Below are 15,512 nucleotides of genomic sequence, written 5' to 3' on the forward strand. Positions count from 1 at the left end.
CCTTAATTGCCTAAAAATGTGTGTAAAAATCAAATAGGACATTAGAAAATGGACGAAAGGAGTATTTTCTATAGAAAACGTATAATTATCCGTAAAAATAATATTCTTTTAATTATAAAAATTCTTAAAATTCAGCGAATTGAAAGAATTGTGAATTGTGCTCATGTCATTGTCCAGTATTAATCTTCGAATGAAAAATATTTATTTTGTTATTTTCGTCTATTAAACTTAAATATATCAATTATTTTTTTTAAGTAAAAGTATCTCGTAATTAAAACATATAGCTTGCTTTATTGTTCTTATTCTTTTAATCTAAATAATGTGAAAGGTGAAATAAATTTTATACTATTCTATTATATTATATTAGAGCCGTCAACCCATATTAGAGCCGTCAAAATGGGTTGAGCTCATCAGATCGGCTCGCCCAGTCTTCTTTTTAATGAGGATTGGATTGTGATTTTTTAAGTCCGTTAAAATGCGAGCCTAAATGGGCCAATTCGCATGGGCCGCGGGGTGAGGGTGCCGTTAGCCCGCAGTGAGGCGGATTAGCTCGCGGGTCAAGGAAATATTATAATTAGTACTCATTCGTTTAACTAAATGTATTTTTTTATTATTTTTTACTGTCATATTATGAACTTGATTGAAAATGAAAAAAAAAATAATTTTCGAGTAAACAAAAATAATATATAATATTTTTTTAAAATTATATTTTAAATGGAGCTTGTTTTAGTTTTTTTTTTTTTCTTATTATTTTTAAATGAATTTTCGAGTAAGAAAGACTCGTCTATTGCCACGTTAATTAGGAAGGTCAATTCGCTAGTAACTTCTTTGAAACGACCATCCGACGAAAATGAATAATACTCCCTCCGTCTCAGATACCGTAGACACTGTATTTTAGGAGATGTGCAATTAATAGATAATTAAGAATGTATTAGTGAAAATAATTATCCTATAATATAAATAATTATAAATTAAGATTAAAATAACTAATTAATTTTATTAAAATTTTAAAAAAAATAACATTAAAAAAATTTAAAATGAGATTAAAGTGTGTAATCATTTTCCAAAAAATGAAAATAACATGGTATATGGGGCGGACAAAAACGGCAACGTGAACATGGTATCTGGGACGAATGGAGTATCTCTTTAGTTGACATGTTTGACACTTCGAGTAGTAAGTCAACAAACATCTCGATATTTTCCTTTAAGGTAACCATTCCGATGTTTTAGTCTATGATAACACAAATAACAACTACACACCTATTTATATACAATTGTCTCTTAATAAATGGACTAGGACATAGTTTATCTTATACTCCATTCATCCTAATTCAAAGTATTTTTTTATTATTTTCGTCTATCATATTTCAAAGTATTTATTTCATATTTTAGAAAATGTAATCCTACGCTAATACCAAAATACCCTTAGGGGTTGTTTGGTTCGTGGATTTGGTGGGATTCCATGGGATTTGGATTTTAAAATCCTAATGAATCCATATTTGGTTATAAAATTGATGATGAAATTTTAATTGCATGAGATTTTAAAATTCTGCAAATGCAAAATTTTTCAGTGTACCCCTGTTACTTTAAAATTTCATATAATTGCATTTTACATTTTACTATTATACCATTCCATAAAAATAAAACCAGATTTCTTTTTTTTTTTAATATTAAATGTATATATATTTACATTTAAATTATATTTTATTGATTTTATAAAATATAATATTATATTTAAGCATACTACTACAAATCATATATTTATTTATAATTATTAATGTTATTTATATTTAATTATTTTACTAATGATAATTTAAATAAATTAATAATTTAAATTTATTTTACTAGTGTATTAATTTTGTATTTTTAGTTTAAAGTGTTTTTTTATATTAAATATGAAAAAGAATGTCGATAGTATAAAAAATAATTAAATTATCGTATTTTTTAGTGTATAGATTATATATTACAATATATATTTTGTATGAATATATATATTATATCTTTTATTATTAATCGAAAATCGTATTAAATTTTATTTTATTAGAATACACTAAATATAGTAAAAAATAAAATTTACGGAAAAAAAATGGATGTAAAGTTTAATTTATTACAATAAATAAAACTCGTGAATGATAATTACGTCATTTAAAATATCAAAAATAAAAATCCTTGAACCAAACAGTTCCAACCAAACACATGATAGGATTCCAAATCCTAAATACAATAAATCATATCACATGTAAATCTACTGCAAAATCCTAATCCCCTTAAAAAACTCGTTGAACCAAACAACCCTAAGTTTTACTTAAATTATAAACATACCATTACACATACAATTATTTTATACAAACAGTCAAAAATATCAAAATTTGGAATAATAGCTTAAATTGTCTGGAAAACTTCTTAAGTGATGCAAACTCATAACTACGTAATCATTTGTTTTTTCACGAAGTTTAGAAATATTAATATTATATTAGGATGTAGTAGGAATAAGGTAAAAACGATTAAAATAACTTTATTAGTAATGTGTGATATAAAAGTAATGAAATTTTTGCATGATATATTATAAGTTGTAAGGGTATTTGTAATGTTAGGTAGATAGTACAGTTACTAAAAAGAAAAATAGACACTTTGTTATAGAACAAACTAAAATGAAAAAAATGAATACTTTATCATGGGACGGAGGGAGTATTATTATTATTATTATAACAAAAAGAAAAAATATATACCGACACCTAAATAATAATAATAATAATAATAATAATAATAATAATAATATTTTCATAATAGTTCAACTTTATCTTTACCTATTATATTTTTATATAAAAATATTATTATTTCTTACATTTTTGCCAATCAAACAACTATAGATATTGCAATTACGGAGTATTTATTTATCTTTAGGTGGAATTCGCCTATAATCTCTCATTTTTAATTCTATCTCTTTCTTAAAATAATAGGTATATTATTAAATATTTTTATTTTTTATGAACTAATTTATGGTAATTATATAAATATTTATACGTATTATATTATATTTAATTCTTCGTGAAATGACGCTCATATAAAATATAGTTTATTATAATATAATTTTTAAAATATTTTAAATATTTTAAATTCAATTTTAATCAAATAAATATATTTCAACTTATTGCCAAATAATAATTTATTTTTCAACAATGAAATTCACTATATACCTTCTATAATTAGACATGATAAGATACACATATATTTGTATCGTTATATTAATATAAAATACAAGTTATATAAATTTATAGGGTAAACTGTTTTTTAGTCCCGTAACTGGACTCCTTTATCATTTTAGTTTTGTAAGTGGAGCCTATCGCAAACTAATCTCATAAGTGAAAAAATTTCGTTGTTTTAGTCCTCCGGCGCCGGAGACGCCCGCGTGCTCGCCGGAGGTGACATGTCTGCCAGGTGTCCCGCCAGGTCAGCGACACCTGGCGGACACGTAGATTTATTTTATTTTTCATTTTTTTAATTTTTTTATTTTTTTTAATTGGACCAAATAATAAAAAAATACAAATAAAATTAAAAATAAATTAAAAATAAGTTTTAAAAAAAATTAAAAATGAAAAAAAAAAATCCACGTGTCCGCCAAGTCAGCGACACCTGGCGGACATGTCACCTCCGGCAAGCCACGCGGGCATCTCCGGCGCCGGAGGACTAAAACAACGAAAATTTTTCACTTATGGGACTAGTTTGTGACATACTTCACTTACGGGACTAAAATGATAAGGGGTTCAGTTACGGGACTAAAAGAATCAGTTTACCCAAATTTATAATATAATTTACTTTATATTAACAAAAAAAGTATACAAAATTCTTCCTCTTATTATATATTAAAATTATATAATCTTTTTTATAGAACTTTTATAGATTTAAATAAAATATACTAAACACACTAACAACTACCATGAATGTATTTTTTCTTTTTAATTTGATTTTATTTTTAATAATAGCTTATAACTAATATTTTATAGTTGCATATTAATAAAAAAAATAAAATTCGAAGAACACATAACTTAACAATAATACTTATTTTCTATTTTCTATTTTTATTATTTTACAAATAATTCAAATCTGTTTAAAATTATGTCTTAAATTTTTAATGAATATTATTATTAACCATGATAAAAAAAACAAAAAAAAACTTAAAATGTGATTAAATAAATAGATTAAGGCTCTGTTTACTTGGATGATTATATCCTAATTTTACTATTTTAATTTTTTTTTTCAAAAAATATCAAATCAGATATCCATTTCTTATTTATTTTATTATATTAAAATCTAATTTTATATTCAAAACATCACATCAATATATATTTATATCACATTAAACAATTATTTCAATTCAAAATTACAGTACTCCCTCCGTCCCATAACTAAATATTCATTTGTTTTTTGCACGTAATTTTAGAAATATTAATATTATTAAAAATGACTAAAATAACTTTATTAGTATGTGTGATATAAAGGTAATGACTGTGTAATATATTGTAAGTTGTAAGGATATTTGTAATGTTAGATAGATAGTACAGTTACTAAAAAAAAATGAATATTTTGTTATGAGACGGACTAACTTGAAAAAATAGATACTTTGTTATGAGACGGCGGAAGTATTTAAAATTAAAATAAAAAACCATAATGTTACAAATAAACACATCTTAAATTTTCAACGAACGATTTTCAAATCCAACGCATCATCAAAACATTCCAAAAAAGAAAAAAAAGACAACAAACAATCGAACAATAAATAACATTAAAAAAAAAAAAAACGAGGTAAAAAAATTTAATTCCTCGATATTGACAAAAAAATGGAAACAAAACGATCTACGGACACATCTCTATAAGAATCGCCAAAATCTGCACTCAAAATCACACCAATTCCACCACGTGATGGAAATCCTCCGTTTCGGCGCTCCTTCGGCCCAGTCATTTCTCGGCGGCGCCGCCGCCGTAAAATCTTCCGACGGCCACCGCCGCCGGGCGTCAAGAATTTCCGCGGTGGCGGCTCCTTCGGCGGCGAAGGAGGAGTCGCCGGTCATCACACTTCCGGCGAACGCTTTAGGACACCACCCCAACGGTCTGATTATCGATCTCAGCAACAGATCATCCGCCGCCGCCGCCGCCGCCACCCCCGACGGCGGCGCCGACGACGTTATGACGGCGGAGAAGTACATGAGGGAGATTCTGCTGTCGAATGTGTACAACGTGGCCGTTCGGACGCCATTAACGAAAGCTGAGAAGCTGTCGAAAAGGGGATACAATTTGTATCTCAAGAGAGAAGACACTCAGCCCGTACGTAATTAAATTAAAATTAAATTAAATTAAATTAATAATGCTTTGTTTACGCGGCTATCGTTCATTTGACACTATTCATTTTTAAAAAAATATCACATTAAATACAATTTTTTTTCTCACAAAAAATTGAATCAAATAGTTCATTCGTCCACGCTAAAAATATACAATTACTTTTGACGTTGTGTTTAAAAAATAATAATATTTTAATTATAGTGGATAGTTAAAAATAGTGTAAAAATATTTTTTGCCTTGTTTTTTCGCGTAAAAATAATAATATAATATATATTTAATAAAATGTTACTTTGTAATTAAACTTTTCAAAATAAAAATATATATACTTTTTGATAAATGAAATATTAATTTTTTATTTTTTTAAAATTTTCAAAATTTCAAAAATCCCGGTCTAAACAAAGCTTCGATTTTCGATTCTGACGTAGGTTATCTATGTATGTATGTATCCATTTGCAGGTGTTTTCGTTCAAGATTCGAGGGGCTTATAATATGATCTCGAAGCTTCCACTGAATGAGCTGCTTCAAACAGGTGTAATAACGGCGTCGGCTGGGAATCACGCACAAGGCGTCGCTAAATCTGCCACTGATTTGGGTGTCAAGTCCACCATTTATATGCCTACCAATACACCACAAATTAAGGTTACATTTATCTATTTTTAAATTTATTTATTAACAATAATTTTTTTTAAAAAAATCACATCATATTTATCTACTTATATCAACTTTGGTTATAGTTTCAATTCAAAATTGTCAAATTTTGTTTATTTGCTCAAATGTTTGAGTATAAGTTTTAATAAAAAAATGAGTAATTATTATTATGATTATTATTTTAGTAAAAAAAATATATGTTTATTAATTTATAATTAAGATAAAACTAATTTTATAAAAAAAAAAAGTAGAAATTTTTAAATATACATAAAAATATTTGTTTATTGATAAGAGATAATAAAAATAAAAATACTTTGAGTGGATCCTACCGTAATCTATTATGTTATATGTATTATTAAATTAATTAAATTGATTTATATTTGTTAAATATGTATAGATTTAGTAATTTTTACTAAAAATAAAAAATACGCCAATTGAAGTGAAATGGACAAAAAATAAAGATAAAACTGAGACAACTGAAATGAGATGAAGATAGTATTTTTTATTTTTTTATTTTTAATGATAACTCAAAATAAAAAAATAAATATAAATTTAAATGACGGAAGAGATATATTGTTCTCTCAATTTAATTTAGCCAACTGTTGACTTGCTGACCAAAAGACTTGTTTAGTTAAATAAACAGTATTGATTTCAATTTGAAATTACAAAAGAACAAATTGTTACAAATCATACGGGTGTTTAGATGGACGCCGTAAGGGATCTCGGAGGAGAAGTCGTACCTTGGGGAGATTCTTTCGACGAAGCTCAGGCTAAGGCGATTGAGGTCTCGGAAGCGGACAACATACCGTTCATTCCTCCGTTCGATCATCCCGACATCATCGCCGGCCAAGGGACCGTCGGAATGGAAATTATTCAGCAAATGAAGGACCCAATCCACGCCATATTCGTGCCCATTGGCGGCGGCGGCCTTTCAGCCGGCATAGCTGTCTATGTCAAGACACTATTGCCGGATGTTAAGGTCATAGGAGTCGAGCCTTTCGACGCCAATTCCATGTCTTTGTCTCTCGAGGTCGGCCACCGTGTCGAGCTCGAGACTGTCGGGACTTTCGCCGACGGCGTCGCAGTCAAGCTCGTCGGCAAGGAGAATTTCCGACTCTGCCAGGAACTGCTAGACGGGGTCGTTCTCGTCACCCGCGACGCCATCGCCGGAGCCATAAAGGTCGGTAAGAGAATATCTCTGTTTACTTATAATTTTAACTTTGTTTTCGTATTACTATCAATTATTTTTTTTAAAAAAAAATCTCTTTAAATATATAATTTTTATTTAAAATATTAAATCATTTTTTTTAAATAAAAAAATCATTTCTATTTCCTTCACTTCTGTTTTCAATTTTATTTTCGTATAATTTATCAAAAAAACTCCTAATAGGTGGCTTACTGATATAAAATTTTGTCTATCTGTGTGACTTATTTGCTAGCTTAAATATTCTTACAGTAAAAAAGTAAAAAGTCTCTCTTTAAATAAATTTGTTATTTAAAATATTTTGTCTCTGCTCACCGGTACTTTTAGATGAATTGATTTTTTCGTATGTGGTACAAAAACTGTATTGTTAATATAAAAAATAATATTTTGTGTTGAATTGTTGATTTTTTATGAGTGGATGATATATATATTATTTTAATGTGTATATATTTGTATTTTTTAAATAACATTTATAGAGAATTATTCCATTGAGAAAGAAACATATCTAAAGTCCGCAATTTGTAATAATAGGACATGTTCGAGGAGACGAGGTGCATTTTGGAGCCGTCGGGAGCTCTGTCTATCGCCGGAGCTGATGCCTATTGCCGAGCGCATAATCTGACGAACGTCAACGTCATCGCTGTAACGAGCGGCGCAAACATGAATTTCGACACGCTGCGGCTGGTGGCGGAGATTGCGAATATCGGTACAGGCCAAGAACAGCGTCTCATGACGTCTCTTTCGGAGGATCAAAAAAGCTTGAAGGAACTTGTCGACATTGTAAGCCTCCGTCCCATATCTATCTATTCATTTGCTTTTTGCATGAAATTTTAGAAATCTTAGTATTATAATGAGATGTAGTAGAAATAAAAATAAAAAGACTAAACTAATCTTATTAGTATCGTATAATAGAAAGATAATGATATTTGTGAAATATATTATAAATTGGAATGATATTTGTAATATTACGCAGATAGTACAATTACTAAAAACAAAAAATTTATACTTTGTTAGGGACAAGGGAGTCTATAAAAAATTATATTTTCAGTTTGAAACATACACAAGCATTATATATTTGGATTCTTGAGTTTGTTTGGTAATAGATTTTATAATTGAATTTTGAGTTTGAATTATTTGAATCCGAATAATTATTTTATATGATATGCTGAGATATACGTTTTTGTCTTAATTATACATGCTGATTGAGTTAAATCAACAAACACCCTAACCGCTTTGATGGATATTAATACGATATTTTTAATATAAAATTAATTTTTAGTATAATATAAAAATAAAAATTAAATATTTAGTTTGATATGTTTAGATTTTTTTTTTTTTTTAGATAATAGATATTGAATACAAAACTTACAAATAATAAGCACAAACCTGATTAATCAATTCGATTTTTTTGCAGTTGAGTGATGTGAACATTAGTGAAATCAGCTACAGATCCAATGGAGGTTTGCCCCACAACGTAGTAACATACAGGCAAGTGAAAAATTAACGTACGTCTCTGATACCATATTAAATGATCATCTCACACGTCAAAACTTGTTTCTTACAGTGTGGATTCAATGTCGGAAGAACAACTTTCCTACGTTATTAACAACCTGAAGGCAAAGGATATGCCTACAATGGTGATTAATGATAACCAATTTGCCAAAGATCATTTGAACAACGTATATGTAAGATTTGGACAATTATTATTTTTTAAAATTATTATTAATAATATTATTTCTTACATATTTATTTCAGACATATTTACCGATCACGGATCTTAATTGTTACATTGTTTCCTCGGCAGGGGGGCGGGCAACTGCTCAAGAACGAGCATATCTTCAAGTTTGCTCTCCCCGAAAAACCGGGGGCGCTTAAGAAAATGCTCGATGGATTTCCCCCGGGGTACAATGTTACATCACTAGACTTCCGATCAAAGGTTGTGATCCTTGTACTAGTGATTCCATATATTTTACACATTTTTAATGTTGTCTGCCTCCGATCTTTTGTCTTACAAATTCTAATCTTCAATTTGAAAATTCTGACTCCGTCACTGATATCTGTATTTTTATTTTATTTTTTAATCCAGGGAGACTTCCAAGGATTTGTGGCCGTGGGCGTCGAAGTTAATGAAAATGAGAAGGCGAAATTGTACGAAAAGTTAAAGGAAACTGGGTACCCGGTTCAAGATGAAAGCGACAACATTGCTGTCAAGTTTGTGAAGGCAACGGGTGATGCTGCTTCCGAGGTTGTAAAAGAATCCGGCAATGCTGTCTCCGGGGTTGTAAGAGAATCCGGAAAAACAGCTACCAAGCTTTTAAAAGGAGCGGTGGGTTTGCTCCCGAAATTAAGATGGTGATGATGACGGGGCAACCTCGCTTACACGTGGCGTAGACTTGTCTAATACAATAATAATCCCATGTTATCCGATGCTCGGGTGTGACCGAATAATTACTATCCCGTCGTATGTCTAATAATGTTGCAACTTCGAGATTTGTATATGTTCTTTGGAGACAGCAGAAAACATCATTTTTGCTGTAGTACTTTGGACATGTCCGATGTTGTAATGCTACCTATTGTTACGATGATCTAATGTAATGAATAATTTCTCAATAGTCGTGACGAACTGTCCGTTTGCTTGATCGAAATATTGGATCAAAAATCCAATTATGCATTAAGTATAACTTGTTTCTACTATTCAAATTAAACTTGAATCTATTAAATTTGTTGGATTTACAATATATTTTATAAGTACGGATCTCTTATGCGCTGAAATTCATTAATTATTAATTAGGTGTTGAAAGAAAGTTAATAATAAGGAATTATATATTAAAGTTCTGATCTTAGGCTTATACACACACTTTATTTATCATATTTAATTCAAATATCACTTTCAATAGAAATACAATAACCATTCTTAAAGAATATCACATATAAACTAAAATTTTAAGCAAAATAATACTTCAAGGTGTGTTTGTTTGGAGGTTTGAATTATGAGTCAGAATTTGAATAGTAAAAAATTTAAATTGAAATAATCGTATTACGTGTTGATGTGATGTTTTGAATATAAAATTAATTTTTAATATAATATAAAAAAAATAAGTGTTTAATTTGATATTTTTTTTTAAAAAAATAGAATTAATAATAAATCTTTTATAAAATTCAACAAACGAACACATCCTTAATTTTCACTGTATATTAGGAAGCAAAGGGTGTGCTCCTTTTATAGTTTATTGCCATTTTTTACCATTTTCATAAAAATATACTCCCTCCGTTTCAATACAATAGTTTTGTTTACTATTTTTGTTTGTAAAAAAACAATAGTTTTATTTCCATAAATAATCATATCAACATAAAACAACCCCTACTTTTTCATTTTTATTACACAATTGCCACTGAGGATGTCAAAGGGGCGGGTTCGGAACGGGTTCTGCAGGCCCCGAGACCCGCCCCGCTAGAAAATATTAGGCTCCGAGACCCGCCCCGCCCTGCTTCCACCCGGCCCCAGGACCCGCCCCGGGGCCAACCCGGCAAACCCGTTTTTTAAAAAAATATATAATAATAAATATTTTTTTAATAATCGAATATTAAAACAAATAGCATTAAAAGCAAAAAAAAAAAGTCTAAAAACAATCAAATATTGATCCATAAAAATAAGATAAATAAATAAATAATATATTTTTATTATATAAATATACATATATTAGGTATAATAATTTTAAAAAATTATTTTGGAGCACGCGATTGAATTTTATATTTAAAATTATTTAAGTAAATAAATAATATATTTTTATTATATAAATGTACATATATATTTGTTATAATAATTTTAAAAAATATCCGGGTTCGGATCCGGGTTGGGGCGGGTTTTTAGTAAAACCCGTAACCCGTCTCGAACCCGGCCGGGTTTAAAATTTTAAATCCACAACCCGCCCTGAAACATATTATTTAGACCCGAACCCGCCTCATTAAGAGCGGATCCGGGGCTAACCCGCCCCATTTGACATCCCTAATTGTCACTACTTTTTACACTAATACATTCGCAAAGGCAAAAAAATCTTTTATCTATATTTTTTACAACTATCAATAATCCTTAAATCTCATGTCCAACCCAATTAAAACTATATTTTTATGGGACAGAGGGAATATTATTTTTCTTTATAACAAATCGCATACAAATTACTATACGAACCATACATATAACACCCTTTATATAATTTCATTGATATAGAAAATTCCATCTTAAATGTCTCTTCAATTAGAAAGATAATAATTTTAGAGATAGTCTCAAGAATGGTGCTTCTTGGCGATATTAGATCTCATCATAATTATAATCAAATACTCCCTCCGTCCCATAATTATAGTTTGGGTTGTATTTGACACGAGATTTAAAGAAAATCGATATTATATTAGTAGTGAGTAAAAAGTACGGGCAAAAGATTTTTTTGTTCTTATGAGTGTATTAGTGTAAAAAGTAGTAGCAATTATGTAATAATAATAAAAAATTATGAATAGTTTTATAGTTATATGGTTATTTATGAAAATAAAACTATTGTTTTGAGACGAACAAAAATGGTAAATAAGACTATTGTATTGTGACAGAGATAATAATAGTTTGTCTAAGTCATCCTTTAGATGAATCTTTGTAGAGATGAGTTATGATGAATAGTTGATGAAATCAATTATCTTTGTAGAAAATAAAACAATTTTTTGAGATTAATTTTATTTGCTAAAGACTTTGTTTATTTACATACTGTTTAAAAAACTCAAGTTACATATTTGAAAAAAAAAAGGAAGAACAAAAAAATCATTTATTATAAAATTGTATATATATATTTACGGGTAAATTATGTAACACCCATTGTGTTTTAATAAATATGCACAAAACATCTTATATTTTATTTATTGCGTGAGTGTGCACGAAATATCCTCATTGTCTAAACGTACTGATGTTTTTTTTTCTAAATAAAGACTCAAATTACTCTAATTTTATACAAATAAAAATATTTAAATAATTTTTTTGAATAACATAAAAATAAATAAATAATTGATCAATCACTTATTTTTATAATTTTTGTAAAAATCAAATAATAATTTGTCTCTAAAAAAACTATAAACTCAAATAATAATTGACCAATCACTTATCAAAATTTTATTTAAATCAAAAAAAATAAATCAAAATGAACATAACACTTATTTTAAATTAATTTTTCTAATTGTATATTAGATCTTGCACAATTGAGTAATTTTATTTTATTTTTTATTTCACAATTTTTACTATTGGAACTCCATTTTTTTTAAAAAAAATAATACTCCATTCGTTTCTTAACAAATTATTAGTTTTTCATTTTGGTTCATCCTCTAATAAAGTATCTATTTTATTTTTTATTAACTATATTATATACTTAATATTACAAATACTCTTACAACTTATAATATATTACACAAATGTCATTATCTTTATATCACATAATATTAATAGGTTATTTTAGTCTTTTATAATTTATTCTTACTGCATACTCCCTCCGTTCCATAACAATTTATCCATTTTTTCATTTTGGTCCGTCTCATACAACGTATCCATTTTTTTTAGTAACCATACTATCTACCTACTATTACAAATACTCTTTCAATTTACAATATATCAATACTAATAAGGTTAATTTAGTTTTTTTTACTTTTATTTCTACTACATCTCAATATAAGACTAATATTTCTAAAACTTCATGTGAAAAGCAAACGGATAGATAAATATGAGACGGATGAAATATTAATATATAATACTAATATATTTTAAACTTAATGCAGAAAGCAAATAGATATACCTACTACTTAGGGGATTGAGGAAGTACATTTTTTTTGTTGTTTCAATTAAAAATACCATTTTTTTTTTACCATTTTCTCTCTCTTATTCAAAAGAACTGTGTTTTTTTTTTTTTTTTTTGTAATAGTACTGTACACTAATTATACTAAAATATTATTAAATTTTACATAAATTTCAAATATATCATTATATATACAATTAATTTATACATAAAATATAGAAAATAAAAATATTAAATTATTTTACATATTTTAATTAACTAATAAAATACTATTATTATTTTTTAATTTATTATAAAAACCTAAAAAAAAATATACTCCTTCCACCCCATCGAAATGTTGTCATTTTTCATTTTCGTCCGTCCCAAAACAAGGTTACTATTTTCTAATTTAGTAATTGTACTATATATCTAACATAATAAATATCCTTCCAACTTACACTATATTACATAATTGCCATTACTTTTATATTACACAATAATAATAGGGGCATTTTCGTCTTTTTCACTACAACCCATTATAATACAAATATTCAAAAATTTACGTACAAAAAGTAAACGGCAACTTTGCACCGGGACGGAGAGAGTATATATTTTAAAATAAAACTGAGAACTTATTTTTTTATAAAATATTATATCAAAGAATACTATTTAAATAAAAATACAGCTTTCAAACTCAATACAGACAAGAAAATGACTATAAGTCGGTCAAGATTATTACATGAAATTTATGTAAATATACACCCTCTCTATTTTAATTGAAAATGCTTTTTATATTTAGTATTTTTGTCAATTTTATTTAAAAATAAATATTTTTTATTATAATAGAAGTTATTATACAGTAATATTTAAATATCTTTTTAGTTTTTTTACCTAAACTATAAATATATAATTACATATAATATAAAATACACAAATTAAAAATATCAAAATTATTTTATATTTTATATTATTCTTTTAATAAATATTTTTAACATATTTTCTTCAGAAAAATTAATATATTAAACCTATTCTTTATTTTTATATTACCTACACGATTTTTTATTCTTCACATGAAAAAAAAAATCAAAATACAAAACAAATCAAATGCACCTCTCTCAATCTCATCTTAATTGACACATTTAAATAAAACTATCTTTTTATTTTTATATATTATAAAAAAATTTATTCTCTATAAAATTATGTTCATATTGCATACTGTATATTTTTTATTGCAATATAATAATTAAAATATGTAAATTTATTCTAAAAATATCAATATAATTAATTATATAAAATATAATAAAATATTATCATAATTTAATATTATTAATTAAATAAATATAATTACCTTAAATATCATATATATTATCTTACGATAAAAAGAATAATACTCCATCCGTCCCACGTACCGTGTCTGCTACATTGTAGACACGGTATTTTAGGAGAGGTGTAATTAGTAGATAATTAATAATGTATTAGTGAAAATAATTATTTTATAATATAAATAATTATAAATTAAGATTAAGATAACTAATTAATTTAATTAAAATTTAAAAAAAATTAAAAATTTAAAATAAAATTAAAGTGTATAATTATTTTTATAAAAAATAAAGTGATATGGTACGTGAGACGGAGAGAGTATTACTTTTTAAATTTACTAGAAAAATAGAAAGAAACATTGGATGGTGACGCGGAGAGTACAAAATTACACGAATAATATCCAAAGTACAAAATAAATAGAAACACGTGGTGGGGTCTTCTTTGTAATTATTGTACAACCTGTTTGTTGTAATATTATTATTAGTTGCTAGAAGAGGAAATTAAATTATTTTATACTACTTATAGTGTTGTACTTTGATACTTCCTTCGTCCCGAAACTAAGTATCTATTTGCTTTTTGCACATAGTTTTAAAAATATTACTATTATATTGAGATATAATAGGAATAAAGTAGAAATAATTAAAATAACCTTATTAGTATGTGTGATATAAAGGTAATGATATTTGTGTAATATATTGTAAGTTGTGAGGGTATTTGAATGTCAGGTAAATAATACAATTACTAAAAAAAAGAAATGAATATTTTGTTATGGACAGACTAAAATGAAAAAATGGATACTTTGTTATGAAACGAAAGGAATACTATAAATATCTATAGAAAAAATAGTAGTTTCTATAAAATTTAAAATATAAATAAACATTTGGGCAGTGTTTGTTTGGAGGTTTGGATTTTGAGTTGAAATTTAAATAGTAAAATTTTTTAATTGAAATAGTTGTATAATGTGATATAAATAGATATTGATATTATATTTTGAATGTAAAATTAATTTTTAAAATAATATATAAAATAAAAAATAGATGTTTGATGTGATATTTTTAGAGGAAAAAGTTTTGGATGAATAGTAAATTTTTGGCCAAATCTCTCAAACAAACACACCCTTGATGTCTTCACCCAACTACTACCTCCGTCCCACATTGGGTGTCTTGGTCACTGTAGACACGAGAATTTAGGATAATTATAAT

At 26.9% G+C, this 15,512-nt stretch overlaps 1 protein-coding gene across 1 annotated transcript; it reads left to right on the forward strand.

Moving 5' to 3' along the window:
* Positions 1-4,896: 4,896 nt before the first annotated feature.
* LOC127250941 (threonine dehydratase 1 biosynthetic, chloroplastic-like) lies at positions 4,897-9,801 on the forward strand. Its single transcript, XM_051274433.1, has 8 exons — positions 4,897-5,322; positions 5,794-5,976; positions 6,689-7,165; positions 7,721-7,969; positions 8,604-8,677; positions 8,754-8,874; positions 8,994-9,125; positions 9,276-9,801. Exons 1-8 carry the CDS (start codon positions 4,921-4,923, stop codon positions 9,543-9,545), a joined length of 1,908 nt encoding a protein of 635 aa, XP_051130390.1. The 5' UTR covers positions 4,897-4,920; the 3' UTR covers positions 9,546-9,801.
* The last annotated feature ends 5,711 nt before the right edge of the window (positions 9,802-15,512 follow it).

The sequence above is a fragment of the Andrographis paniculata genome, unplaced genomic scaffold (genome assembly GCF_009805555.1).
Source record: "Andrographis paniculata isolate CXL003 unplaced genomic scaffold, ASM980555v1 Contig38END, whole genome shotgun sequence".
In the NCBI taxonomy this organism is placed as follows: Eukaryota; Viridiplantae; Streptophyta; class Magnoliopsida; order Lamiales; family Acanthaceae; genus Andrographis; species Andrographis paniculata.

Excerpts from the sequence above, each read along its gene's own strand:
- LOC127250941 (XM_051274433.1), top strand. The coding sequence starts at position 4,921 with ATGGAAATCCTCCGTTTCGGCGCTCCTTCGGCCCAGTCATTTCTCGGC. Across the intron at positions 5,977-6,688 it reads CCAATACACCACAAATTAAG|ATGGACGCCGTAAGGGATCT; the intron begins GTTACATTTATC and ends ACGGGTGTTTAG. Across the intron at positions 9,126-9,275 it reads CACTAGACTTCCGATCAAAG|GGAGACTTCCAAGGATTTGT; the intron begins GTTGTGATCCTT and ends TTTTTAATCCAG.